This window comes from Vulpes lagopus, chromosome 7 (genome assembly GCF_018345385.1).
Source record: "Vulpes lagopus strain Blue_001 chromosome 7, ASM1834538v1, whole genome shotgun sequence".
Taxonomy (NCBI): Eukaryota; Metazoa; Chordata; class Mammalia; order Carnivora; family Canidae; genus Vulpes; species Vulpes lagopus.
Genome location: NC_054830.1, coordinates 11085803 through 11112926, shown reverse-complemented (window position 1 = coordinate 11112926; position 27124 = coordinate 11085803). Strand labels below are relative to the sequence as shown.

The following is a 27124-nucleotide window of genomic DNA, read 5'->3' as shown; positions in this document are numbered from 1 at the left end:
TGGATGTGGTAGTCATCACATCTGTTCATGTCCCATTGGCTGGAACTATGACCCCACAGCAGGCAGCAAGGGTGTCTGGACACATGCTTTTTAGGTGGATTACCAGGTTCCAGGCCACATCTTTGGAGTCCTATTTTTTTTTATTACTTTTTTTTTTTAAGGTAAGCTCTACATCCAACATGGGGCTTGAATTCACAACCCTGAGATGAAGTCACATGCTCTACTGACGGAGCCAGTCTGGTGTTCCTGAGGAGTTCTATTTTTAAGGGAGGAAGGTGAGAATAACTTCCGGTGGACAAATAGCAACGCATTACTTGTATCCTCCCATGAATCAAGATCACTATTTCCATTGTATTGTTGAGGAACACTGGAGCTCAGAGAGTTTAAAAAACTTGCCCTGTATCACACAGCTACCGAACAGCCAAGCCAGGATCCAGCCCAAGTGGTGTGTGCTCTTAGCAACCTTCACCAGTTCACTGGGAGACGGGACCCTGTGGAACCGAGAGATTACACATAACCCCAAAGAAATGTGGGATGAGGAGAGAAAGGAAGAATAGAGCAAAGACATTCCCAGATTTCCATCTCAGATGATTTGATGGGTGATTCAAGAGAATAATAAAATTTGGACAAATTGCTAGATACTGTGTGTTCATGACTATTTACTCTTAAAACTTCCCTTCTGGGAATGGAAAGTTCTTTTATTCCCTCCAGCCTCTGGGTATGATGAAAGAAGGGACACATTTGGGTGGGGTGCATTTTCAATAATAATTGCCTTCCATTTTATAATACATAAGATATAATATAATATAATATAATATAATATAATATAATATGCATGTCTAACAAAGTCTACTACATCAGTGAGAGTATTCCATAGTATGGTTGTAGCATAGTCTAGCCCTTTACCTAGTGGGGGACATTTTGTTATGTCTTGCTTTTTGAGTTTTTGACTATTACAAATAAAGCTGACCTTAGGATGCTTGATTTCAGTTTCAATTTTTCTTTTTCAATTTGTATTTTAAAGGTCGTATTAAGCACATTAAAATTTTTGTATGATGCTTCCATTTTTCTTTTAGATTTGGGAACCGGATGACTCATAAATTACTAAAATGTACTAAAAACTTAGCACAGATATGCCTCATTTGGTTGCATGTAGCTTTCCTCTCTTCCCTCTCCTGTGCTGTGCAGATACAGTGATTTTTACAAATTGAAGGTGTGTGGCAATCCTGTGTCAAGCAAGTCTACTGGCACCAGTTTTCTTTTTCTTTTTTTTTTTTTAAAGATTTTATTTATTTATTCATGAGAGACACACACACACAGAGGCAGAGACACAAGCAGAGGGAGAAGCAGGCTCCATGCAGGGAGCCTGATGCGGGACTTGATCCAGGGTCTCCAGGATCCCACCCTGGGCTGCAGGCGGTGCTAAACCACTGCGCCACCAGGGCTGCCCTGGCACCAGTTTTCCGTTTGCTCACTTCATATTTCTGTGTCACCTTTTGGTAGTTCTGGCAGTATTTCAAACTTTTTCATTATCATTATATTTGTGATCTGTGTGGTCTGTGGTCTTTGATGCTACTACCGTAGTTGTTTTGGGGTGCCACAAACTGCGCCTGTATAAGTAGGTGAACTTAAGCAATAAATGAGTGTGTTCTCATGGCTCCACTGACCACTGGTCCCCTATCTCTCTCCTCTCCTCAGGCCTCTCTCTTCCTTGTGACACAACAATATTGAAATTAGGGCAATTAATAACCCTACAATAACCTCTAAGTATTCAACTGAAAGAAGAGTCACACATCTCTCACTTCAAATAAAAAGCTGGGGATGATCAAGCTTAGTGAGGAAGGCAGGCTTCAGGTAGAGAGAGGCTGGAGGTGAAGTCTCCTGTGCCAGTCAGTCAACTTGTGGTTGCAAAGGAAATTAAAGTGCTATTCCAGTGAACAGACATGAGTGATAAGAAAGCAAAACCGCCTTATTGCTGATGTGGACTAAGTTTGAGTGGTCTGGAGAGAAGATCAAACTACCACAACATTTCTTTAAGCCAAAGTCTAATCCAGAGCAAAGCTCTAACTCTCTTCAATTCTGTGAAGCGTCACAGGTGTGGAAGCTGCAGAAGAAAAGTTGGAGACTAGTGAAGGTTGGCTCATGAGGTTTAAGGAAAGAAGCCAACTTCATAACCTAAAAGTGCAACATGAAGCAGAAGGTGCTGTTGTAGAAGCCACAGCAACAGATCCAGAGATAATTGATGTAGCTGAGATAATTGATAATTGATAATTGATCAAACAATAGATTTTCAATGTAGACCAAACATCTTCTATTGGAAGAAGATGCAGTCCAGGACTTTCATAGCTAGGGAGGAGAAGTCAATGCCTGGCTTCAAAGCTTCAAAGGACAGGCTGGCTCTCCTGTTAGGTGCTAACGCAACTGGTGACCTGAAGTTGAAGCCAATGCTTATTTAACATTCTTAAAGTCCTAGGGCCTTTAAGAATTACGCTAAATCTACTATTTGTGCTTTAGAAATGGAACAACAAAGCCTAGATGACAGCACATCTGTTTATAGCATGGCTTACTAAATATTTTAAGTCCACTGTTTGAGACCTATCGCTTAAAAGGAAAGAAGGGAAGGAAGGAAGGAAGAAAGAAAGGAGAGAAAGACTCCTTTCAAAATATTACTGCTGGGATCCCTGGGTGGCGCAGTGGTTTGGCACCTGCCTTTGGCCCAGGGCGCGATCCTGGAGACCCGGGATCGAATCCCACATCGGGCTCCCGGTGCATGGAGCCTGCTTCTCCCTCTGCCTGTGTCTCTGCCTCTCTCTCTCTGTGACTATCATAAATAAATAAAAAATAAAAAAAAAAAAAACAAAAAAACCCCAAAATATTACTGTTTGTTGACAATGCATATGGTTATCCAAGAGCTCTGATGGTGACACGAAATGAGATTAATGTTCTTATTCCTGCTGACACAACATCCATTCTGCAGCCCGTGGACCAAGGAGTAATTTTGACTTTCAAGCTTATTCTTTAAGAAATACATTTTGTAAAAAAGAAAGAAAGAAAGAAAGAAAGAAAGAAAGAAAGAAAGAAAGAAAGAAAGAAATTTTGTAAGGCTATAGCCACCATAGATAGTGATTCCCCTGATGGATCTGGGTAAAGTAAATTGAAAACCTTCTGGAAAGGACTCAGCATCTAGATGCCCTTAAGAATACCCGTGACTCAGGGAAAGAGGTCAAAATGTCAACATGAACAGGAGTCTGAAGAAGTGGATTCCAACCCTCATGGATGACTTTGAGAGTTTCAAGACCTCTGTGGAGGAAGTAACCACAGGTGTGATAGAAACAGCAAGAGAGCTAGAATCAGAAGTAGAGCATGAGGATGGGACTGGATTGCTCCAATCTCATGCTTAAACTTGAATGGATGAGGAGTTGCTTCTTATGGAGGAGTAAACAGTGTGGTTTCTTGAGATGGAATCTACTCCTGGTGAAGATGCTGTGAAGATCGTTGAAATGACCACAAGGGATTTAGAGTATCACATAAACTAAGTTGATAAAGCAGCAGTAGGGTTTGAGAGGACTTAGTCTAATTTTGAAAGAAGTCCTGCTGTGGGTAAAATACCATCACACAGCATGCCATGCTATAGAGATACCATTTGTGAAAGGAAGAGCCAATCAATGTGGCAAACTTCACACTGTCTTATTTTATGAAATGGCCATGGCCACCCCAGCCGTCAGCTGCCACCACCCTGTTTGGTCAGCAGCTATGAGCATGGAGGTAGGACATTCCATCAGCAAAAAGATTGTGCTTTGCTGAAAGCTCAGATGATGGTTAGCATTTTTTTTTAGCAATAAAGTATTTTAAAATTATGTACACTGTTATTTCAAACACGACATTAGACTACAGTATAGTGTAAACATCCCTTTTATATGCATTGAGAAACCAAAAAAAATGCCTTTGACTAGCTTTATTGTGGTGGTCTGGAATCGAATCTGGAATATGTCTGAGGCGTGCCTGTTTTTGTGGTTTCTGTGGACTTTTTATTTTTTCCAGTGTTGAGGACTGAGACTGGCTTTCATTTCTCTGCTTGGGTGGATGAAAGTGTGGGTTCTCCCCTCCTTATTAGGCATTTAGTGCAGGCGTGGGGCCAGGTATGACTCACACCTCCTGAGGACGGTTGGAGGGCCTGGTGGTGTTGCTTCTGGCTCAATCTGATGGAATCAAGGCTTGGAGTATTCCATCACTTTAGAAGGAGCTCTGGGCACCTTGTGCTCCTTTTCAAAGGCTGTATAGGCATTTATAAACACTGGGGTGTTCCCTGGGGTGCCTGGGTGGCTTAGTTGGTTAAGTGTCTGCCTTGGGCTCAGGTCATGATCCCAGGGTCCCAGAATCGAGCCCCACATTGGGCTCCCTGCTCAGTAAGGAGTCTACATCTCCCTCTGCCCCTCATCCTGCTGGTGCTCTCTCACTCTTTCAAATAAAGAAAATCTTAAAAAAAAAAACAAAAAAGAAAGAAACACTGTTCCCTGAACCAGAAGCTGGAGATCTGGGTGCCGGTTTACCTCTGAACCACTCATGGGGGCATTGGAAGGGCCCTCCCCTTCTCCATGTCTCAGAGATCACTACATGGAGGAACTGACACTGATATCTCTTCTCCCTGTGACATTTTCAGACCCTATACTGTTTCTGGAACTCATAAATATGAGGCTTGATGAGAATATGAAGGTCTAAAAAAAAAAAAAAAAAAGAATATGAAGGTCTGGCAATGTCATTGTTTCCCAAAATGTGAAGCACATAACAGTAATGGTTCCTGCATATGGCATTAAAGAAAACTTTGCATTACCCAGGCAGAAATGCATTCCTTTTCCTAATTCTCTCTTCAAGGAAAAAAATTCAATTTGATGCTAGTGGATCTTTTATTTATTTTTTACATTAAAAAAATTTGAGTATGACATGCAATATTAGTTCAGGTGTACAACATTGTGATTCCACATTTCTATACCTTATGCTATCCACACTGCATATGTAGCTACTATCATTGTACAACAATATTACAATATCACTGACTGTATTCCCAATACCATACCCCTTATTTCTGTGGTTTATTCATTCTGTAGCTGGAAGCATGTACCTTCACCCATTTTGCCCATCTTCGTATCCCCCTTCTCTCTAGCAACTATTGGTTTGCTTATAGTTCTGATTCTGCTTTCTGTTTGTTTCTTCATTTTTGTTTGTTTTTTAGATTCCACCTATAAGTGAAATCAGATGGTATTTGTCTTAGTCTTATTTCTGCTAGTGTATCTTTAAAAATTATTTACATTATGTATATATAATATCTATATACACACATGTATGAAATTATATGTATAACTTATTTATATTTTAAAAAATATTTATTTATTTTTAGAGAAAGAGAGAGTGGGAAGGGACAGAAAGAGTAGGAGAGAATCTCCAGTAGATTCTGGCTGAGTGAGGAGCCAAACACGGGATCCCACGACCCCGAGATCACAACCAGAACTGAAACCAAGAGTCGGATGTTCGACTGTTTGAGCCACCCAGGGGCCCTAAATTTAAAAATATCATACTTTAAAACAGATTTTGTTTTTTAGTGTACATTTCAATGAATTTTAACACGTCCTGTAATCCAGGTACAGAACATCATCCCAGAAAGTTCCCTTGTGCTACCCTCTTTATAGTAACATTCTTCCCTAATCCTCTCAGAAACCACTGATCTGTCCTCTCTTAGTATGGTTTGTCACTTGGAAAATATTATATTAATGGAATCATATAGTATGTAACCTTTTGAGACTGGCTTCTGTCACTCAGCATAATTTGTGTGTGTGTGTGTGTGTGTGTGTGTGTAGCTTGTGGATAGAGACTACAACCCCTCCCCCACCACGGTTTTACTGAGGTACAACTGACATAAGATTGTACTTTAAGGTACACAACCAATGGTTTGATACACATATATTGCAAAATGATGACTACAATAAGTTAACATCTATCACCTTACATCATTATGATTTTTTTCTTGTGATGAGAACTCTTAAGACCTACTCTCTTAGCAGCTTTTCAGATCTACAATACCATATTACTAACTGTGGTTTCCAAGCTGTACATTATACCTCCAGGACTTATTTATCTTTTAATTGGATGTTTGTATGTTTTGACCACTTTAACCCCATTCCTTCCTCTGACCCAGGCTGCTGGCAACCACACACCTGTTCTTTGAGCATAATTATTTTGAGATTCATCTAAGCTGTTGTGCATTTCAATTGTTTGTCCTTCAACTTTTAAAAAAGATTTATTTATTTATTTATTTATTTATTTATGATAGACATAGAGAGAGAGAGAAGCAGAGACACAGGAGGAGGGAGAAGCAGGCTCCATGCTGGGAGCCCGACGCGGGACTCGATCCCAGGACTCCAGGATCGGGCCCTGGGCCAAAGGCAGGCGCTAAACCACTGAGCCACCCAGGGATCTCCGGCTTGTCCTTCTATTGCTGAGTAGTGTTCCATGATAGGGATGGACCACAGTTTGTTTAGCCATTCACCTATCGAGGGCATTAACCTTAAAGATAAAACCATCAAGGGCAGCCCTGGTGGCGCAGCGGTTTAGCGCTGCCTGCAGCCGGGGTTGTGATCCTGGAGACCCGGGTTCGAGTCCCATGTCGGCGTCCTGCGTGGAGCCTGCTTCTCCCTCTGCCTGTGTCTCTGCCTCTCTCTCGCGCTCTCTCTGAATGAATAAATAAATCTTAAAAAAAAAAAACGATCAGTTATTTAGCAACAAAAATGGTCTTATTCAGAAATAGCAGAAAATTACAATGCAGGATATTCAAGCTACAGCAAAACTACAGGCAAATCTGGAGAACAAAGGCAAAGTATGTTTTTTTTATAGAGGAAAAGGGAGGTTTAGGAGGAGTTGTTATGAATGGAAAGTTCATTGGAGTAAACAGAGTTCTAAGAATAGTAGCTTTTCATTTGATGAACTGTCACAGTTTCTCATTAGCTTGGCTGTTGCTGGGGGAGGAGGAAAACCTTTCTTCCTCCTGCCAGAGCAGTACCAATAGTATCCATTCTCAACACTTGCAAGGTCTGCAGTTGATGATGAATGTAGGGCATGTAAGCTCCCCTCCTAGCCTCCCAACTCCCATTTAAATGAGATTTCCTTTTGCTGATTTTCACAAGGGACATTGGTTTTTCCAGTTTTTGGCTATTACAAATAAAGCCCCTATGAATAACTGTGTACAGGTTTTGTGTGATGTAGGCTGTTCAAAATCTTCTTTGCTTTCCAGCTCACTTAGAATAAAATCCAGTGTTAAGTGTAAGGGTGTCTGGGTGGGACCCAAATATTACACCCTGTGACAGGCATGGGGAAGCCATGTGGTTGACGCACAGTACCTGTTCTTGAGGTATGCCTGGTCTGGGGGCAGCATTGCTTGAGTTCACATGGTGCCTCTTTCACTTACAAGTTGTGTGACTTTGAGCAAGTACCTTAATCTCTCTGTGCTTAGGTTTCCTCATCTATATATGAGGATATTAATAATATAAACTACCTTACAGGGCCTGTTGTAAGCATTAAATGTGTTAATGTGAAGAGGGTAGGGAACAACCCCTCCCATGTAATAACTGCTTAATGAAAAGTAATGATCACTACTTCGTTATTGGCTTTGGGAATTTAATTGGACCTAGAAGGCCTTTCTAGGAAGTTTGCATTTTATCCTGTTAATTATAGGCAAGGAGAGTCGGGTTGAGCTGTTAGATGAGAGACAGAAAGGAGAGGGACATGTTTGGAGACTGTTGGCATACTCCTGAACAGCTCTCATAGGGTGGCCGGGAAGAGTCTATATGGAGTGGGTTCAAGAGGGAATAGCCGGGGGCTCACGGAGACAGCAAACAGATAACTCATTGGAGGAATTTTGCTAAAAAGAGGTGCAAACGTACAGTAATAGGTGGAAAATGTAGGGCAAATGGAGTTTTCTTTTGTTCTCTTAAATGGGTGAGCTGAAAAGTAAAATGATTCAACAGAAGATAAAATTACCAACCGGGGGGAATCCTCAGAGGGAGATCCCAGAAGTCCACAAAGGATGGGAGCCACTGGTAAAATGGCACGATTCGTTTGGTCAGGTAGCAAGGTGCTCAGTTCCAAAATTACTTCCCCTTCGCTGATGGGGAGATCATTTTCCAGAGGCCGGACGGCTGGACCCAGAGCCCTCCGGCTTCTGCACGTCCACACCTGCGCACTCGGAATAGAGAAACCCCAAGGGTCGGCAAAGAAGGCGGGGCCAACGGCAGAGGCGGGTCTACGAGCGCGGGGGCGGGGCTGGAGGCGGGGCCTCGGGAGGGCGAGGGGCGGGGCTTGCCGGGGACGGGGTCCCGGAGGGTGGGTTCCGGGGAGCGGCCGGCGGCATGCACGTCCGCGGACGCTCAGGGGCGTTCGGCACGGCTGGTGTGAAAGCGGGCGGGCTCGGAAGGCCCGGAACCACAGGCTGGAACAGGAGGCCAGTGGAAGGCCGCGGAAAGCCGGCTGCGGAGCGGCTGGGCTCCCGCAGAACGCCGAGGGGCGTGGCGTCCCATCAAGAAAAGCGATACCTTGCGGGGCGAGCCAATGAGAGGTGGGGGCGGGGCCTGTGCGAGGCGGCCCGCAGGCATAGGGCGCTGGCGCTCGTCCCGGAGTCCGGTTACGGCTCTGCGCACGCGCGTCGGGCCGGACCAAAGGGCGCAGCGGCTCCTAGTGAAAGCGCCACGGCCGGCTCCGGGCCCAGCCGCGCCGCGCGCCCGGGTCATGTGACACGAAGGGCGCCGAATGCCTCGAGTCAGCGCCATTTCCCGAACGTGAAGGCCAAAGTGCCCCGAGGGCGGAGACGCCTTCTGATGCGATCTGACCTCGACCCGCGCAGCCCGCGGTGTGGGGTCGAGCTCGGGCGCTCGCAGCGCGCGGAGGTCTGGCTTTAGGAGAGGGGCACGCACGCTACCTTGGGGGCGTGGCCTGGGCCTTCTGGGTGACGTACACGCGGGGTGGGTGGGCTCACCATTGGGGCTGAGATTCGGATCCAGGTGTGACAGAGGCGGGGCTTCCCGCCAACCCTTGAGAAGCAGGTAAGTGTGAAACGCTATCTGGAGGCTGTTGAGGCCGCACTCAGCCTGCGGCGGGCTAGTTTCAGTGGCGGGGGTGATGTAACGGAGGGGGAGGGGCTGGCGCCGCAGGAGGTGTGGCCTGGCCCCGGGGGCGTGGCCTGTCCTCGAGGGGGCGTGGCCTCGTGAGGCGTAAGGGGCTTGGCTGCGCGGAAAGTGGGACGGAGAGGCGTGGCCCGGCATCCGTGCGGGAGGGGTTACCTCCTTCCGGAAAAGATATCTACGTCCAGCTGCTCGCTGGCGCTGTCCTTTCTCTTTCAGGTGCCGCCTCATGGAGACCCTTGCGGCAGCCGCGCCTGCCCGGAGCTTCTTCCCCTCCTTCCTGCTCTTGGCCTGCGGGACGCTGGTGGCCGCCCTGCTGGGCGCCGCGCACTGGCTGGGGCTCTTCTATCAGTTGGTGCACAAGGTGCGGGGGCACAGATCAGCGGCGGGCTGGGGGCAGCCAAAGAAAGAACGAGCTCCCGGCCCTCCCTCTAACTCACATATTTTGCAGGCGGAGCAAGTGAGGCCCGACTCCTTAATGTAGGGGGCTCGGTCGGGAAATTCTATCCACCTCCCTGTCCCCTGTTTGCCAGGCTGCAGGCAAGGCCCTCCTGGACTTTGCCTCTAGAAAGAGATAACCGCAAGTCGCTGGCCCGGCGCTCATCGCCCTTCCCACTCCTTCCCCAGCGGCCGGGAGCCCTTTTCACACAGCACTGCTCCCTAAATGTGGTGTGGTCACAGTGGGCTGAAGGCAGGCCCTGGAGGGGGCCTGTGATAGTTGTCAAGTACCTCTCAGCACCTCCCTGAGTAGTTGCTTTTGTTTCTCTCTTCATTTCCCGAGAGAGCTTGGAGGTAACTTGCCATAGGTGATGGTTTTTGGAAAGAGTTGACAGACCTCATTCTGCACTGCTTGGCTCCTCCCTCAGGAATCTACCCCTGCCCCCCGACTCCCTCCTCAGTTCCTCTTGTCTTCACCAGGAGCAATGGGAGCAAGGCTACTACTAATCTTGAGGATTTGTGGAGGTTTAAGGCAGAGGCCTCTAGTGTGCAGGGCTGTGAGATGGCCGGGTCTGGGAAGCCTCAGCATGATCTGTGCCAGCAGGCTGCTCTCGTGCCAGGTGCTTGGTAGCTGGCCTGCCTGCCTAGTGAGTGGGAGGAAGTCTAGCAGGCTAGAATCCACAGTCAGGGTGCCAGGCCCTGGAGGGGAGGCAGTTCTGGTATCTTGCCAGATGGCCCCTGGTCAAACTACTTAGGGTTCTCTGGATCCACTTTCCCTCTCCTCTCCCTGATTGCCCCACCGCCCCTGAGACAGGCAGTGTAACAAGGGGGTGCTTGAGAGCATTGGTTCTATGCGACTTGGACTATTGCTTGGGCAAGTCTTGGTCTTCCTAGCTGCAAAATGATATAATCTCCAGAGGATCTGATAGGATGACATGTCCTGCTCTGGGCCTGGCCTATAGTATGATAGATGCCTAACCAAGATCAAAGTTCCTCTTACTGACTCTGTCCTGTCCTCCTTCCTTGGGGGAGCAAGATTGCCCTCTCCCTACCTGCCCTGGTGCTTGATAATCTTGCTCTTCCCTGTGGGTGCAGGTGGACAAGGCAAGCATCCAGCATGGTGGGGAGAATGTGGCAGCTGTCCTAAGGGCCCATGGTGTGCGGTTTCTCTTCACACTGGTTGGTGGGCACATTTCCCCGCTGTTGGTGGCCTGTGAGAAGATAGGCATCCGTGTGGTGGACACCCGCCATGAAGTCACAGCCGTCTTTGCCGCCGATGCTGTGGCCCGCCTGACCGGTGAGGGCAGAGCAGAGAGGGCTGAGGGCTGGGGAGAATGGGATAGGAGGTGTTTGAGGGGCAGAGTTTTTTCAGATGTGGCCAGGAGGGTGAGCACGGCTGTGATGGATTCTGTGTTTTAGGGACGGTGGGCGTAGCAGCAGTGACAGCAGGCCCTGGTCTCACCAACACAGTGACTGCAGTGAAGAACGCCCAGATAGCTCAGTCCCCGGTCCTGCTTCTGGGTGGGGCCGCCAGCACGCTGCTGCAGGTGGGTAGCGGGGGTCCCTGGGAGCCTCAGAGGGCTCAGTGTGTTAACTCTCTGGACTCCTCTGTTTCCACCAGAACCGGGGTGCACTCCAGGCCATTGATCAGATGTCCCTGTTTAGACCACTGTGCAAGTTTTGTGCTTCTGTGCGGAGGGTGCGGGACATTGTGCCCACTCTGAGGCTTGCAATGGCTGCTGCCCAGTCAGGCACCCCAGGTAGGTGAGGGGTGCTGGGCAGTGGTCAGGCCCTTTGGCCTGGGCCTAGAGAGGCATGGCCGGCTCAGTAGCCTCCCTGCCCCTCTTCAGGCCCAGTGTTTGTGGAGCTGCCCATCGATGTGCTGTACCCCTACTTCATGGTCCAGAAGGAGATGGTGCCAACCAAGCCGCCCAAGGGCCTCATGGGTCGAGTGGTCTCTTGGTGAGTAGCCCCACTCCCATCATGCCCTTTTTTGTAACTTCCTGCCAATATCCGTCCCTCCTTTGAGTCCTTCATCAGCTTGCATATCAATTGAGTTGGGGGAGGGCAGCCAAGGGAAGAGCATTCTATATAGAAGGATTAGCATATGCGAAGGTCCTGAGGCGGGAACAAACTTGGTGGATTGGGAAAGCAAGGTAGCCTATGTGGCAGCAGCAGGTGAGCAAAGGGGCAGGGACTGAGCTCAGAGCAGTGAGCAGGGGCTATTGGGAGGACCTGGGTTTTTTAAAAATTCAAGATCCATTGAGAAGCATTGCAGGGCCTTAACAGAGGCGTGCGATGCCCTGATTCAGGGCGTTCTGTCTAACTGCTGCTGGAGAATGGACTGTAGCGTTGAGTGGAAGCTGGGAAGCCAGGAGGAGGTGTGGTGGGCCTTGGCATGAGAGGCACTGGTGGTTGGATCCAGGTGGTGGCTGTGGGATGCGGAGACATGGGTGGATCACATGGGGGCGCTTGGACCTCAGGCCAAGGTAGGGGACAAGGTTTTCCTGGAAGAGCTACAAGCTTGAGGAAGTCTTCTTTCAGTTGAGAGAAAGAGTGTCCAGGCAGAGGTATGTGAAAGGGGTGTTTTTGGTCACCACGGAGATGGGCCTGGTTGAAACAGCACAGAAGGACAATCGATTTTCCTTCTCCTTCCTCTCTGTCCCTGCTCTTTGCCTGTGCTTGCCCTTCCACCTTCTGTTCCTCTTCCACCAGTGAGTGCTGCTCTAGGTACCAGGACAGGTGTGAACAAGACAGTCAGGCCCCTGCCTGCTTGAAAGACAGTGTCTTCATGGAGTAGTGGTTTTTTTCACATGTCTCTTAGAACAATCCATCCTGTGTTAAAATGGCAAGGTATTATGTGCATTTCATAGATGGGTAACTGGGACCCAGGGGGGTGCCAAATGACGGGCATGAAGTCCTCCAGCTTTTTAATGCTGAGGATTCAGCCTGGAGGGGCCCTCAGTGCTTTATCCACAGAGCTCTGTGCTGTCTGTAATGAAGGAAATAAAAGTCCAAAGAGACGGGTCTAAATCCCAGGACTGCCACTAGCTAGGTTAGGTGCGTTAACCTTGAGCCAGTGGTGAGCCTACTGCCACCCCTGCCATGGTTTAATTGAGATACAGCTAACATAGGGTGCTGTGCACGCTTATGTACACCGCGTCATGATTTAACTTTTCTTGACTTCAGCTTCCTTATCTAAAAATGGAGGAGCATTGGCTGTTTTCCCCTCTAGACTAAGATTCCGTGAAGAATAAAAGGAGGTCATTTTGATCGCGTAAAACGCGGAAGTGAATGATTAACTTATTATCTTAAATAAGATTAGGGTTGAAGTCCAGTATCCCTGTCAAGTGTGAGTCAAGGTGTCTCCCATCCTTTCTCCAGCATGTGCTTAGGGAACCACAATTACAGAGGGGAACTCAGGTCCTGAACACACAAGAAATGGCTGGTGACCGTGTCAGGCAGGCTGAGTTTTTAAGCAGTTTTAATTCTGTGGCCATGACGGCAGTCTCTTTTATGCCCCCTCCCTTCTCTTCTTTTTTGGGCTGCCCCTACCCAGCCTCCGGCACTTCCTCTGCCTTTTCTTTTTACCTTGGTTCCTTCTGTGGTCTCTTCTCATTCTCTATAGTCTTGGTTCCTCTTTAAAAGAGAAACAGAAGCTTCAGGCTCTGGCTGCCTTCTGCCACCACTCATGTGTCTTGTTTTGGGCTGGGGTGGGTGTTCCTTGAGGGCTGAGCTGGGCAGGATGTATCTCTGTGTCTCCAGGTCCTGCGCAGGCCTATGTGGAAAGTCAGGGCCCTAGGCCCGATGGGTAAGGAGACTGAAGGAGGTGTGTCAGAAGCCAGAGAAAGCGGCTTGAGTACTGGGGATGTTAGTCCCCAGGGGATTGTGTGTTTTGCACAGTGCTTTATATTCTGAATGGATAGACAGTGAACCTTGGGAGATTCCCTTTTCCATTTTACAGAGGAGGAACCTCAGGAAGGTTAAGTTACTTGCCCATCACACAGCTAGGAAGTGGTGGAGTTGCGTGTGGCTGCCCCCGTAGCAGTGGCCCCGATCCTGGCATCCATGCCTGTGTCACTTGTTCCTGAGGGTCTGTGTCAGGTTGGGTGGTCACCAGAAGCTTCTGAGGGAAACAGGCTGCTGGAGACTTGGTCACTGAGGTGTGTTTCTCCTGGGGTGTTGCTTGTCCACTCCGGTGCCACCTTCTTCTCTCCTAGACCCGGCCTCCTCCAGCTCTTGGAGCCCTGGTCATTGATCTTGGTAACTACCTCTTCCTCTCACCTTTGCAGGTACTTAGAGAATCACCTGGCCAACCTCTTTGCAGGAGCCTGGGAGCCTCAGCCTGAGGGGCCTTTGCCTCTGGACATTCCCCAGGCATCCCCCCAGCAGGTGAATCGCCTCCCTTCCCTGGCTGAGGACCCCCACCTGGCAGAATGGCTTCTCTGAGTCAGTTTTGGGGCCATGATCTTGGGAGCTGATGGTGACTCACACGGTTGGCTCTTTGAGCCCCATCTCTCATCCCAGGTTCAGCGCTGTATGGAAATCTTGAGCCGAGCCAAAAGGCCCCTTATTGTGCTGGGGAGCCAGGCTCTGCTGCCCCCGACACCTGCTGACAGACTTCGGTGAGAAGCCTCAGCCCTGACCTTACTCTCCTATACCTGGTCCCTGCTTCCCTGATGCCTTGTGGGGTGGGGGCACTCCTTGACTACACTCTCCTCTGTTCTGCCTGGAATCCTAGGGCTGCTGTGGAGACTCTTGGCATCCCCTGTTTCTTGGGAGGGATGGCACGAGGACTGCTGGGCCGCAACCACCCCCTCCACATCCGCCAGAACCGGAGCGCCGCCCTGAAGAAAGCAGATGTTGTGCTCCTGGCAGGTGGGCCTCAGCCTCTTTCCTCCCTCCAGGCACTATTCTGTGACCCTGCCCCTCCTAGTCAGGTACTTACTGGCACCCCTCATAATCACCCATCCTTTATCTTGGGCCCCTTCCAAGGGTTTGGACAGCCATGTACTTGACATTCAGCTAAACTCTTGCAAAGTTGCAGTTGTGTTGTGGGACTCAGCCTCGCACTAAGGAAAATGCAGAGATAGTGGGCACCTGTAGTATTTGTGTTCAGCATTTGCATTTGTGTATGTTATATAGGATTTATATAGCATATATACATATGGAATACATGTTCTCATGTAAAGTATTTGGAATCCTGCCTAACATACCATAGTTGTATCAGTTTGCTGTTGTGTAATAACCATTCCTAAACTGAGTGAGTTAAAATAAACTCATTATTTCTCAACGTCCACCTAACTAGAGGTTAGGTAGCAGTTGTTCTGGTTTTGATGGGACTCATTCATGAGTCTATAGTGGGAGAGGCAAGCAGGCATCTGGGCTGATCCAGGCAGGGTTGGCGCATATACTTGGCCTGGGCTGACTGCAGGCGGGGTTGACATGGCCTCCGCAGGGATAATTGAATTCTTTCACTCTTCCTTACCTCTTCCTTCAGCTTTCTCATCATCCAGCAGGCCAGCCTGGGCTTGTTTACTTCATGGAGGATGAGAAACATGCAGAGATGGGAGAGCACGGTTTTTTTAAGAGAGACCGTGGAAGCCACAATTCTTGAAGCCTGGTCTCAGGGACGCCTGCCTTCTTCTGTCACACTCTGTTGGCCGGAGCATGTTCCAGAGGCCAGCCCAGATTTGAGGGGTGGGGAGCTGTGAAGTCAGTGCATGTGGTACTAGTACGGGGAGAAAGGAAGAAGAGGGACCCTTGTGCATTTAGTCTGCTGGGGTGGATTAAGTAAGGTAGTGGGACACTGGCCCTCCAGCCATTGAGACCATGTTCCCCACTCTAGGAGCCGTGTGTGACTTCCGCCTGTCTTACGGTCGTGTCCTTAGCCGCAGCAGCAAGATCATCATTGTCAATCGTAACCGGAAAGAGATGTTGCTTAACTCAGACATGTTCTGGAAGCCCCAGGAAGCCGTCCAGGGTGAGCTCCCAGTATCCCCCCAACACATATATGTTCTTCCCGGTCCTTCTCCTGACTTCTGCTGCAGCTGGCTTGTGCCGGGTGCTGGTGAGCATGGCTGGGACCCTGCCCTGCTGGGCACCCAGTCAGCAGAGACGTACATTTGGCTCTCAGACTGATGGGTGCATCTGGATGAACAAATGGTGGGGTCTGCATAAGGGGGAAGGCCTGGGAGTGTGCATGTGATCGTGCTCCTGGCCACAAACCCTCCCATGCTGCCAGCTGCCTAGAGGACAGAGAGCTGCCTCTGTTGTCTCGGCAGACTATCCCTGTTCAGTCTGCTCCCATGGCTTCTTTGTGCTCTGCTTTGCCCGTTGGTCCAAGCACATTGACTATGCTACGTGGACCTCTTGTGTCAAGCAGAGAAGTGGCACTGCTGCATTTGTGCCTGGGAAGGCCCACTGTAGCAGCTGGTAGGCAGAGGCCAGGGGCCCATTCAACCGGGCCGGAGCAGAAAGGACAAGGCCTGGAGTGGGGATGGACGGGCATGACAAACTCAGCTTCTTTGAGCGTCCATGGGATCATTTCCAAGACGGAGATGTAAAGTGCATCACTGGCCCATTTCTCGGTCACTTTCCAAGCACTCTGCATGCCTGGATTGGAGAGACATGCTTGGCTGATGGAGGTGTTTGGAGGGATGTGTTTTAGAGGCAGGATTGCCAGCACTGTGTGATCTAGGATGTGAGGAGGAGATAGGTGACAAGGCTGCTCATTTTTAACCTATTTTGTGTTTCCTAAACCTTCCTTTCTCTGGCCTTGCTCTCTGCCTTACCTTGGCTGCCCTAACCTGGTTCTGGCAGACTCTGGAAACTGCCCTAGGAACATCCCCGGCCTGCCTCCTTGTCTCCTGCTGGGATGTTGCCATTGGATTCCTGCTGTCGCTGGGCCTCTGGTGCTGGAAGGGCAGGAGGCCACTTCCCTGCAGCTGTATCCTCTTCCTTCTATAGGAGACGTGGGCTCCTTTGTGGTGAAGCTGGTGGAAGGCCTCAAGGGCCAGACGTGGGCCTCAGACTGGGCAGAGGAGCTTCGGGAAGCTGACCGGCAGAAGGAGCAGGCCTTTCGGTGGGGGCCAGGTGGAGCGGACATGGGGCTGGGGGTGCAACTGAGGGCTCCTGGCAGGCTCCACTGCCGGGCGCACTGACACACATTGCTCTGTGGCAGGGAGAAGGCGTTGACACCAGTAGCCCAGCACCTGAACCCAGTGCGGGTACTGCAGCTGGTGGAGGAAACTCTGCCTGACAACTCGATTCTGGTGGTCGACGGTGGGGACTTTGTGGGCACTGCCGCCCACCTGGTGCAGTCTCGTGGCCCCCTGCGCTGGCTTGACCCTGGTAAGGAGACGCCTCTGCCTGGGATGGCTTGCATTGTCGGGGCCCCATTAATCCCACCTACTCTTGGTTTCCCTAGGGGCCTTTGGGACTCTGGGGGTTGGTGCAGGATTTGCACTTGGGGCCAAACTGTGCCGGCCAGATGCTGAGGTGAGTGAGGGTGCTGGAGGCAGGGGGCAGTGAGCTGTTTTCTGGGCAGTGAGCACTCAATCAGCATTGTTCCCTGCTCAGGTGTGGTGCCTGTTTGGAGATGGAGCCTTTGGCTATAGCCTCATTGAATTTGACACTTTCATCAGGCACAAGGTGACCAGGCTGCCCCAAGGGATGCTCAGAGCTTGGGGTTCTGGAGAAGTCATCAGGAGTGGGTAGGGCTGGGGGGGGGGCGACTGCTGTCTAGCAAAGGTCCTGTCCCTGTCTTTGTCCTCTGGCTGGCCAAGCCTTAATACTGAAGGCTGTGGTCTGGCCTCATCCTCTCCCTGCAGATCCCAGTGATTGCCTTGATAGGGAATGATGCTGGCTGGACACAGATTTCTCGGGAGCAAGTGCCCTGTTTGGGCAGCAATGTGGCCTGTGGCCTGGCTTACACTGGTGAGAGGCCTGGGTGGAGTGGAGGGGTGGGGGGGATGCTGTTTCATGTGATCCTCTCCTGGACTGAATGCATGGTGGCCTGGGTCCCTGCCACCATCTGACTTGACTTCCCCTTTTAGATTATCACAAGGCAGCCATGGGACTTGGGGCCCAGGGCTTGCTGCTCTCACGGGAGAAAGAAGATCAGGTGGTTGAGGTGCTTCGTGATGCTCAACAGCAGTGCCGAGACGGCCACCCAGTTGTGGTCAACATCCTCATTGGGAGGACAGACTTCCGAGATGGCTCCATCGCTGTGTAGGGCCTCCTGGGTCAGTACGCTTGGCTTCCCCATCCTTGGACTGTGCCTGGCTGGGTTAGAGTCCTTGCCTGCCTTCGACCTGGCCTATCAGGTCCAGTGATTCTAGAACCCTCCCTGAAGATGGGGTGGGGATGGAGGGGTCAGAGCTCAGTGAGGCTCACTGGAAAGCTCCTGGGCCTCTTTCTCTGGGGGCACAACTGCCCTCTCTCCCTTCTTCTCATCCATACTGAATAAACCATCTCTGGTCCATGGGGGCCCGAACACTCCAGAACTTGTGCATATTGATTTATTGTCCACAAAAATGGAAGTGAGGGAAAGGGGGGAGACAGGAGGGGACCCTACTCTCCCACTGGAACTCTGGGGCCCCCTGAGGCTCCATTCCTGCGGATTTCAGAGTGCCTGGCCGCTGCAAACTCTTTCCCCCTCAGAGGCCCCTGAAAGAGCCCCATACACCTGCTCCAGACGTGTCCATGCACACTAGTCCTCACACACAGACACACACGCATGGAGGCAATAAATATGTTCCGTACCAAAGTGCCCCTAGCCTGACATTTCAGGTGGGGCCCCTCCAAAAGGGAGGTCTTGTAAGTGCTGTTTTCTCAGGGATGTGGAGGAAGAACTGGGTAAGGGAAGGGCCAGACTCTGCTATCTCCATTTCCTGGTTTGAGGCAATCATGGGGTTTTCCCTGGAAGAGAGGGTGGGGAAACCAGCTATTTTTCTAAAGGCCCTGGGCTGCTCTTATCCAGCGGGAGCCCGGGGTAGGGGCTTTCCCCCACCCTGCCCCAAGTTGCACCTCATGATAGTCCTTGGACCCTCCAGGGGAGGGAGAAGCAGAGTGCGGTGCTTAAAGCTAATACTGATTTGGTTGGCAGCAGCAAGAGAACTGGGGGGGGGGGGGGGGGGGGGGGAGGGGGAGGGTGTCTCACCATCCCGGGGTGATGCTCACAGTAACTGGTGTTTCCCTGGCAAAAGGGTGGGGGGCGAGAGAGGCCAGCCCAGCAAGCGGGAGAAGTGCTTTTTGGCAGCAAGGGGAGAGGCCCTTGGTTACTTAGAAAAGATGCCCCCAAAATCTGGTCCCGAAGTCCCCAGTCCCCAGCCTTCGCAACCAGTGTCTCACCACTGAGCACTGGAAACGAGGAATGATTCTCAGCAACCGGCTGGCTGGACACTAGGCAACTCCCCAGCAACCGGGACCGCGGCCCGGGCGACCGGTCCGGTCCCCTCCGTCACTGGGGCACCCGGCCCGTGACCGGGGTCCCACCCCTCCCTGCCCGGCTCAGAGGCACACGTTGATCTGCTTGGAGAGCTCTCGCTCCAGGTCCAGGATGAGGGCGTCGAAGTCTTTGAGGTTCAGGTGCGGGTTGAAGGGCGCCTCGAAGTCGTCGTCGAAGTCCGCGGCGCCCGCCGGCTCGCCCGCCTCCTCGTCCTCGTCCTCGCTGTAGCTGCCCGTCACGTGGTCGTAGTCCGGCCCGGACAGAAAGTCCCGCCCGCACGGCAGGAAGTCCCGTCCGCAGACGCTCCAGTCGCCCGCATAGCGGTTACTTGGGGGGCTCTCGGGGCCGCCACGGCCGCGGGGCCGCGCCACCACTTCGGGGCCGGCGAGCGGCAGGTGCAGCGGGGGCTGCCGCTTGGGCCGCAGGTACGGCGCGAGGTCTGGAGGCTCCGGGGGCCTGCGGGGATCTGCGGGGGAAGAGCGGGGCTCGTGATTGGCTGCCGCGCTAACCGGGCCCCGGATTGGCCCGGCGACCTGCCATCGGATCGGGGGATGGGGCTTCACTGGCCGAGCCGACCTCTGATGGGCGGGCCCCGAGGCCGGCGTCCGACCGCGTCAAGCAGGGATTGGCTTAGGCTGCCGGGTACCGGATTACTCGGGCCAGGGGGCGTGGCCCGTCTAGTCCGGGGCTCCGATTGGTCGGCCGAGAAAGCATCGCGGCGGCAGCCTGGCCTGGATTGGCGGCGCGGGCCGGGGGCGGGCTCACCTGGCCAGGCCTGCAGCAGGTAGTGCAGCACCTCGATGTGGCGCTTGAAGTCCACTGCGTTGCTGAGGCCCGGGCCAGAGCTGCGGATGCGGGGCCTGGAGGGTGCCTGGCGCGCCGGCAGCAGCACGGGCCCGAAGCACACGGCCAGGTTCTGCGGGGTCATGCGGTTGTGGGCGTGGAAGGAGGAGACCAGGCGCAGGTGGTCCAAGAGAAGCGTCAGCGTGGCCTGAGAGAAGACGGTTGGGAGTCATGAGGCGAGTGAAGCCGGTCCCCTGTCACACCCGAGTGGAGACCAAGGTGGCCCAGAGTGGGGAAACGACAGAGCTAGGGCTTCGGGATTATGGAGGGAAGACTGACGACAAAAGCAATTTGGCTTTGGTGTGGGAGAGCTTGGATTTGGAAGGACCCACTCCTCTGTGTATTAGGCAGGGCTAGCATTAATCCCGTTTTACAGATGAGGGTATTGAGGCACAGAGGGTCAGTCAGGACTTCTCCAGGATCCCACAGCCAGGAACCTTCCTTGTGGTAGGTGGACAGACCTGTATTCAGAGCCTGCATTTTTGTGATATCCTGGCTGTGCATGCTTGGGGGACTCACTTAACTGCTCTGAGCCTCAGTTTCCGTAGCTATGAGGTGGGGATACTAATAGCACCCACTTTCTAGGGTTGTGACAGTGCCACACGTTCATGCACACTGTGAGCGCAGGGGTGGGTGCAGCACTCTCCTGGTATCAGCCCACTCTTGAGTCCTGCCCTCTCCCACCAGCTCAACTTACCCTCTCCACATCCGGCAGGCAGTTGAGGAGCTCACGGGTGCCCTCAGTGCTAGAGGGGGCCCTGCTTGGGGGTCCTTGGGCCATGGCCTCCAGCACCACCTGATAGAGGGGCTGGGTGATGAGTGGGGTGGGCAACTCCCGAAGATAATCCTTGAGGATGCCTGTGGACACAGGGCCCATTCTGGTCAGGGCAACCCTGGCTTCTGAGCCTGGAGGGGTCAGCTGGGGCTGGGAGGGGGAAGAGGAGGACAGGCATAGGAAAGTGAAAGCAAGGCCAGACAGGAAGGGGGCGGACACAGAGGGACCACAGGGACTCCCTTGAGGTGAAGGTTGAATAGGGAGACAGTAGGGGCAGAAGGGGCATGCTGACCAGTGATGACGTTGATATCGGGATACAGGTCCTCAGAGAGGCAGACAGCTGCACTGTCCCGCTCAAAGGCATCCCGGAGCTCTTTCTTCACAGCTGCTGAGCCACACAGACGGTACAGCCCCACCACCTGGAGGTGGGGACAGAGAGAGATCTTGCCAGTGCTACAAACTGATCAGGGCTGGGTGGGGTGAGGGGTGGAGGTCTGGGTCAGGGTGGCAGTGGACTGAGGGGTAGGGGCTGACTGTAGCTTGACTAGCTGCCTTCCTGCTGACACCTGTATGGGGCCCCCACCTGGCTGCCTGAACAACCTGGCCCTGTAAACCCTCTACTTGGATCATTCATCCTGGCACCGCCCTCCTTTGACTCAGGAAATGACTCCCCTTAGCTCACTTGTCACCTCCTCTGGGAAGCCTTTCCTGACTACTCCAACCAGCAAGTCAGGTCCAGCTTTAAACTCTCCCAGCTTCTTCACTATTGTCCCAGCCACAGTGAATTATTGAAATCATGTCTTTTCTCCCAGCTGACTCTGAGCTCCAGAAGGTCTGGGACCAGGTAGTACTAAACAGATGGATGACCTACGCATTCTGGGTTGGGTGCTATGGTCTAGGGGAGCTTCCAGCTTGTCTAAGCTGGGATTGGATTTAGGAGTGTCCCAGGCAGGATGTATGTGTGGGGAAGGCCTGGGCTCTGTGTGCCGAGTGTCCTGGGGTATAGGTCTGAGGGCCAGCTGGGGTGGGGCAGGGGGCTCACCCGAAGCCCTCGGCGCTCAATCTGCCCAACGCACTTCTGGATGATGAGGGGCACCTGGCCGGGGGGCTGTTCCCGTTCCACCAGCAGTGGCAGGGGCAGCCCAAAGACTCGGGGCTCATCTGTGCCTGGGGCTTCCTGCTGCTCTGACAGCGTCAGCTTGGCATACAACAGCCCCTGGGGCTCCAGACGCACGGCCAGTTGCTGGGCCTGGCACCCTGAAGATACAAGGGTATCTGTGGAGTCTGCCCCCACAGGCTTCTATGCCCTGGTCTCCTACTCCAAATCACACCCCCACCTGGAAACTCTGGGGGAAAGGGGGAGCTGAATCCTGTGCCAACCGCCCCTCCCTTGCAGCCATGTATCCTACCTCGGAAGACTGTGGGTAGGAGCACAGTGCCCTGGGCGCAGGGCCGGTGCCTCCGCACACCCGGGTCCCACGCCAGCACCAGTGCCCGCAGCAGCCGGGCCGCCTCGAGTTCTAGGTGGAAGGTGTGGTCCAGCCGCAGGAAGTCTGGTCCCCCCCGCAGTGGCCCTGTTCGGGCCCGGGCCACCCCATCCACCTGCAGTAGGCAGCAGAGGTCTCTTGGGGTGGCCCCAGGTGCCGGCCGCAGACCCCCCAGCCCATACAAGTGTAGGCTGAGGCGGCCCCAGAGTGCGGCAGGGGGTGCTCGGGCTGTTGGGCCCACCTCATAGGGCCGGAAGGCAGTGGGCGACGGGGGCCCTGCTGGGCGCTCTGGTGAGTCACCATCACTGAGGTAACCGGCCCGAGGGCCCCGCGTGGCCCCAGCCCCTGCTGCCCGTCCGGAGGTCCCCACACTGCTGTCCAGGTGGTAACGGCTGATGACGGAGCCCTCGGGGGCGGCCCTCTCACGCTCTCTGCCAGCCCTGGTGCCCCGCAGGCTCAGCCGGCGCCGAAGGTCGGGCAGCTTCTTCATCTTCATGGACAGACGCCTGGCTGGGCCGGGGGACTTCGTGCGGGAGGTTTTGGTGGGGGGGCTGGCAGGGGCTGCGCCTGAGGGAACAGCAGATCTCAGGGTTCAGAAGCCTGGGCTTGGGGTGGGGGTGAAGCTGGTGGGCATCTTGGGGGGCTGGAGGTATGTGGCTAATGCTCACCTTGCGAGGCCGGGCCCTCTGGCTCAGCTGAGCCTGGTTGTGGTCCTGGGGGCTCAGGTGCCAGGGGTCTGGAGTCTTCCTCAGGGATAGGGTTGTACCAAATCTCACCCGCAGGCTCCCCGCTTCCAGGTGCCCTGGGCCCCAAAGCAGCCTCTTCTGGTGGCTTGGCCCCACCCAGCACCCATCGGCGGCTGCTGGGCTCCAGGCTCTGCAGGTAGGCCCCCCGAGCTGGGCTCCGAGATGTCTCAGGGCTCGGGGGCACCTCTGCTCCAGCCTGGGACCCTTCAGGGGCCTGGGGCTCTGGCTCTGGAGGACTGGGCTCCGGGCGCTGGGCTGGACGGCCTGGCAGAGAGCAAGGGGAGTGAGACGCAGCTCCCCCCTGCTACCCCCAGGGCAGCCCCAGCCCTCAGCTCATTCCCTGCAGGGGCCAGGGCTGGGGTGCACACAGTGCTGGCACTCACTCCACATGTTTGTTTGGAATGGGCGGGCACAGGCCAGCAATCTCATTGGTTGCCAGCTTAGAGCCAGCCCCCTCTTAGTCGCTGGGGTCCCAAACAGTGTCCCTCTGCCCTTCTTCAGCTTCGGGGGTCCAGTGGGGTTTCTCCAGACCTGGGCCATGCATTCTCAGCTCTACCTCCCAACTCTGGGTGGGTGGAGCCCGGCCCCCGCCCAGTCCCTTCCTCCTGGGCGGCTTTGGGCAAGTTGCTTTCCTTCTTTGAGCCTCAGTGCCCTCCCGTTAAATGGGGGGAGGAGGATTCAATGCCCCCCTCCAGGGAGGCATCAGAGAGCTCATTGTGGGGACGGCTTCCTAGGGATCCGGGTGATGGCCGAGCTCAAAGCCTGCAGTGAACCCTGGCTTGCTCCTTTCGGAAGACAGGAGCAGGCACGGAAGACAGGAGCAGGCACGACAGCTAGGGCTGCGTCCTCCCTTGGCTACAGCACTAACCCCACACCACCTCCTACCCACCCACCCCCGCCTGTCTTCCAGACTCTGCCTCCATTCTGGAGTGGGCCCGGTCTCTCAGCCCAGTCCAGATCCCCACAGTCAACGCCTTGGGGCCTCCCCTTTGCTCCATCCTCCCGTCTCTGACATCCTGGGCTGTTTCCTGTCTGTGTTTGTGCGTGGGCACCCCAGTCCCTTCTCTCTGCTCGAGGAACCTTGGGAATCTTTGGGAAGGGCTTGGTGGTGGTGGTGGTGGTGGGGGGGGGGGGGGTCAGAGCGTGGAGTCGGCAGGCCTCCCTCCTTTAACTCCTTCCTTTCCGGGACTTTCTGACCCACGCTGCTCCCAGTTCCTTAAGGTCTCGTCTTGCTCGCTGGTGGACTCCCTCCTCTGGTCAACTCTTATTTCCAACGCCCTGGGCTCTGTCTCGGGCGTCCCTATTAGTAGTATAGTCCAAAGAGCTGTTTAAGTCACTTAATTGGCTTTGGGCACTGCTCCGTGCCTCAGTTTCCCTGCCCGTATTAAAGGGACAGTTTCCTAGGGCTGCCTAAGGTGGGCGCAGCTGCAGTCACTGGTTAATGGGTGGAAGGGGGCTGGGGGGTGACCACTGTGACTGATGCACCGCCTCTCTCCCTCCGCTGCAGGAGTTCGCTGCCCATCTGCCATCCCGGGTCTCCAAGGGCGCGGGGTGTCCCCCGGCCTGGGCCCGTTTACCAGCTTCCCAAGTGCTCCTCCCCTCCGCCCTCCAGGCGCTCGGTCTCGGCCCCATTTCCTGTCGGGGCGAGGCCCCCTCCCGGGCCTCGCCAGGAGCCGCAGCGCTGGCATCCCGGGCCAGGCGCACATAACGGTCCGCGACCCTCTGCCCCGCGCCCAGCCCCTTCCTGCCAGGACCCCTGCCCGCTCTCGGCCCCCCGCCCGGGGCCGCAGGGGACTCCGCGGGGCTCCCCCTCGCCCCCCCCAGCCGTCCCGCCTTGGGGCTCCGGGACCCCCTCCCGGGCGGGGCGGGGCTCGGCGCCCCCTCCTCGGCCGCCTCCCCGGCTCACCGCGCTCCTTCGCGTCCGACTTTTTCCGGGGGAGTTTCTCCCGGCCCCGCAGGCGGGAGAAGGTTTTCCTGAGCAGCGGCTCGGCCATGCTGGGGCCCGGGCCGGGCCGAGTGCGCGCCCCGGGCTCCGGCCGCACCGCCCCCCGCCCTCCCCTCCCCGCCCCGCCCGGGCCTCCCCGCCCGCCCCCCGCTCCGCGCCAGCAGGAAGCGCATTCCGGGAATGCTTGGCCCAAACTTTTTTTTTTTTTTTTTTTTTTTTTCCCCTTCCCGCGGCCTGAGCGAGCGATGCTGGGAGATGTAGTCGCCCGGGCCGCGTGGGGAGGGGATGGGGGCGCTAGGCTGCCTTCCTCGCTCCACCTGTGCGTATCCCGGCACGGTCCTGGGCCCTCGTCTTCCGTCTTACCCACCCTCTTTACTGAAGGAACACAGCAAGTTCTCTAGGATTTACCTTTAAAGCGCATCCTGCACGTATTCCTCCCCCGACCCCCTTTCCCCGTCTACTGGTCCAGCCTGGTGCAAGACCTGGCATCACTCCTGTCCATGATACCTCCTCTTCTTGAGTTTCCTGGTTGCCACTCAGCTGCCTCCTCATGTTCCCATCCCTCAATTCCAGTTACTACCGATGTTTAACAGACGTTTTCCAAAACAGTGGTGTAAAAGCCATTTCTTGATACCCACAGATGCTGTGGGTAAGGAATTTGGGCAAGGCACAGCTGACATTGATTGTTCATTCTCCTTGGTTGGAAAGTCTTTGAGGTTTAGGGGTATCTCCACAGATGGGGGGCTGGAATCATCTGCAGACATGTTCACTCGTATGGCTTGTAAGTGATCACAGCTGAGGGCTGGGACCTCTTCATAGGCTGTGGACTAGGGCAGCTACGTGGGCCTCGCTCCCTGGCCTGGGCTTCCTCCCAGCAGGTCAGTAGTCAGGGAGACCAGGCTTCATACATGGCCACCCAGGACTTGGAAAGTCAATAAGACTGAAGCTGCATTATTTTTTTCTGACCCAACCTTGGGATTCATGTTGTGTTACTTCTGGCACCCTGATTCAAGAGGAGGGGGCATAGACCCCGCCCCCCCCTGCCCAGTGGGTGATGTGTCAAGGTGATCTTGCGAAGAGGATGTGGGATGTGGCCCATCTGGGAAATTTTAACCTGCATCACTCTGTACATTCCATTCTCCAGAGTGGACTTAAAAAGCTGAAGCCAGATTACTGCACACTCCTGCTGTACAGTCTTTCCATGACTGCTCACCCCACCTACAGTAAAATCTAGATTCCTGGTAAGACTTCTAGCCTCATCTCTTCTTGTCTCCATTGCCCACCATGACCTCCACTCTGATCCTCCTTACATCAAACTGTACCTGTCCCAGGCCCCTTCCACATGTTGTCCCCTCTGTCTGGAAAGCCCAGGTTCTTCTGAATTTGCCTCTTTCTCATCCTTTAGTTCCAAAAGCACAGCCTAGGGAGGCTCTCCTTGAGTACCCAACACTGTCCACTCATTATTATCTCATTGTGTTTCATTTCTTTGAATACTGTCACAGCTTGAACTTAAGAGCTCCAGTGCTTTGTTCTAGTTTATCTGCATCCTTGTCTAAACTGGGACTCCACCAGATGCTTGTCCGTCTTGCTCACTGCTGAGTGTTTAGGTAGGAGATCAGGTATCAGGGGCCAGAAGCCTGGATGGAAGGGGGTGGCTAAGAGTCTTGCACAGAGGAGGTTGTGTGTGTTTGTTTATCATGTGCCTCAAAGTGGATCTCTAGTTTTATCCTACTTGGAGTTCATTGAGCTTCTTGGATGTGCAGATTCATATCTTTCATCAACTCTGGTTGGGTTTTTTTGGCCATTATTTCCTCAACTATTTCCTTATCCCTTTCTCTTCTCTCCTGGGATTCCCATTATGCATATGTTAATATGCTTGTTAGCATCCACGGATCCCTCAGGTTCTGTTCACTTATCTTGGATATGTGTTTGGGGGGAGTCAGGCTGGAGAGTGATACGTCCTTGATGTCTTTGAGGGAGCCGCTGACGATGGGGAAGAGGTCAGGGTCAAGACAGCACCTCTTCACAAGTCCCAGGGAAGGGGGGAAAGGAGGAGGGCTCCATCAGGATATCCCAGCATCTCAGAGAAGCTGGAGGGTGATATGGGGATGAGAGCATCCCTGGCCCCACCCATATCACATCAAATGATTAAAAACCACTCACACACCTCATCCATATTTATTTATTTATTTATTTATTTATTTTTGGTAAATACCTTTGACAGTGTTTCTGTACTTCTGTTGCATTTATTTGGCTACATGGAGCTTATTTAATT

General features: G+C 53.5%; 2 protein-coding genes across 2 annotated transcripts; one reads left to right on the top strand and one right to left on the bottom strand.

The window, feature by feature from the left end:
* The first annotated feature begins 8711 nt into the window (after positions 1–8711).
* On the top strand, positions 8712–18106 carry ILVBL (ilvB acetolactate synthase like). Its single transcript, XM_041763476.1, has 16 exons — positions 8712–9086; positions 9384–9528; positions 10698–10899; positions 11022–11149; positions 11224–11362; positions 11453–11564; positions 13895–13994; positions 14130–14227; positions 14344–14480; positions 15451–15585; positions 16572–16686; positions 16786–16955; positions 17032–17102; positions 17184–17255; positions 17435–17540; positions 17660–18106. The coding sequence occupies exons 2-16, from the start codon at positions 9394–9396 to the stop codon at positions 17836–17838; spliced, it is 1899 nt and encodes a 632-aa protein (XP_041619410.1). The 5' UTR covers positions 8712–9086; positions 9384–9393; the 3' UTR covers positions 17839–18106.
* Positions 18107–18109: 3 nt separating this feature from the next.
* Positions 18110–25003, bottom strand: SYDE1 (synapse defective Rho GTPase homolog 1). Its single transcript, XM_041763475.1, has 8 exons — positions 24811–25003; positions 22827–23168; positions 22081–22725; positions 21714–21928; positions 20964–21090; positions 20594–20754; positions 19819–20044; positions 18110–19519 (listed from the first exon to the last, which is right to left on the bottom strand). Exons 1-8 carry the CDS (start codon positions 24896–24898, stop codon positions 19116–19118), a joined length of 2208 nt encoding a protein of 735 aa, XP_041619409.1. The 5' UTR covers positions 24899–25003; the 3' UTR covers positions 18110–19115.
* Positions 25004–27124: the final 2121 nt, after the last annotated feature.

Coding starts and splice junctions, on each gene's coding strand:
- ILVBL (XM_041763476.1), top strand. CDS start 9,394: ATGGAGACCCTTGCGGCAGCCGCGCCTGCCCGGAGCTTCTTCCCCTCC. Junction 11,565..13,894: donor ATGGGTCGAGTGGTCTCTTG/GTGAGTAGCCCC, acceptor TCACCTTTGCAG/GTACTTAGAGAATCACCTGG. Junction 15,586..16,571: donor GCCCCAGGAAGCCGTCCAGG/GTGAGCTCCCAG, acceptor TTCCTTCTATAG/GAGACGTGGGCTCCTTTGTG.
- SYDE1 (XM_041763475.1), bottom strand. CDS start 24,898: ATGGCCGAGCCGCTGCTCAGGAAAACCTTCTCCCGCCTGCGGGGCCGG. Junction 23,169..24,810: donor GTCGGACGCGAAGGAGCGCG/GTGAGCCGGGGA, acceptor GCTCTCTGCCAG/GCCGTCCAGCCCAGCGCCCG. Junction 21,091..21,713: donor TTGAGCGCCGAGGGCTTCGG/GTGAGCCCCCTG, acceptor CCCCACCTCCAG/GTGGTGGGGCTGTACCGTCT.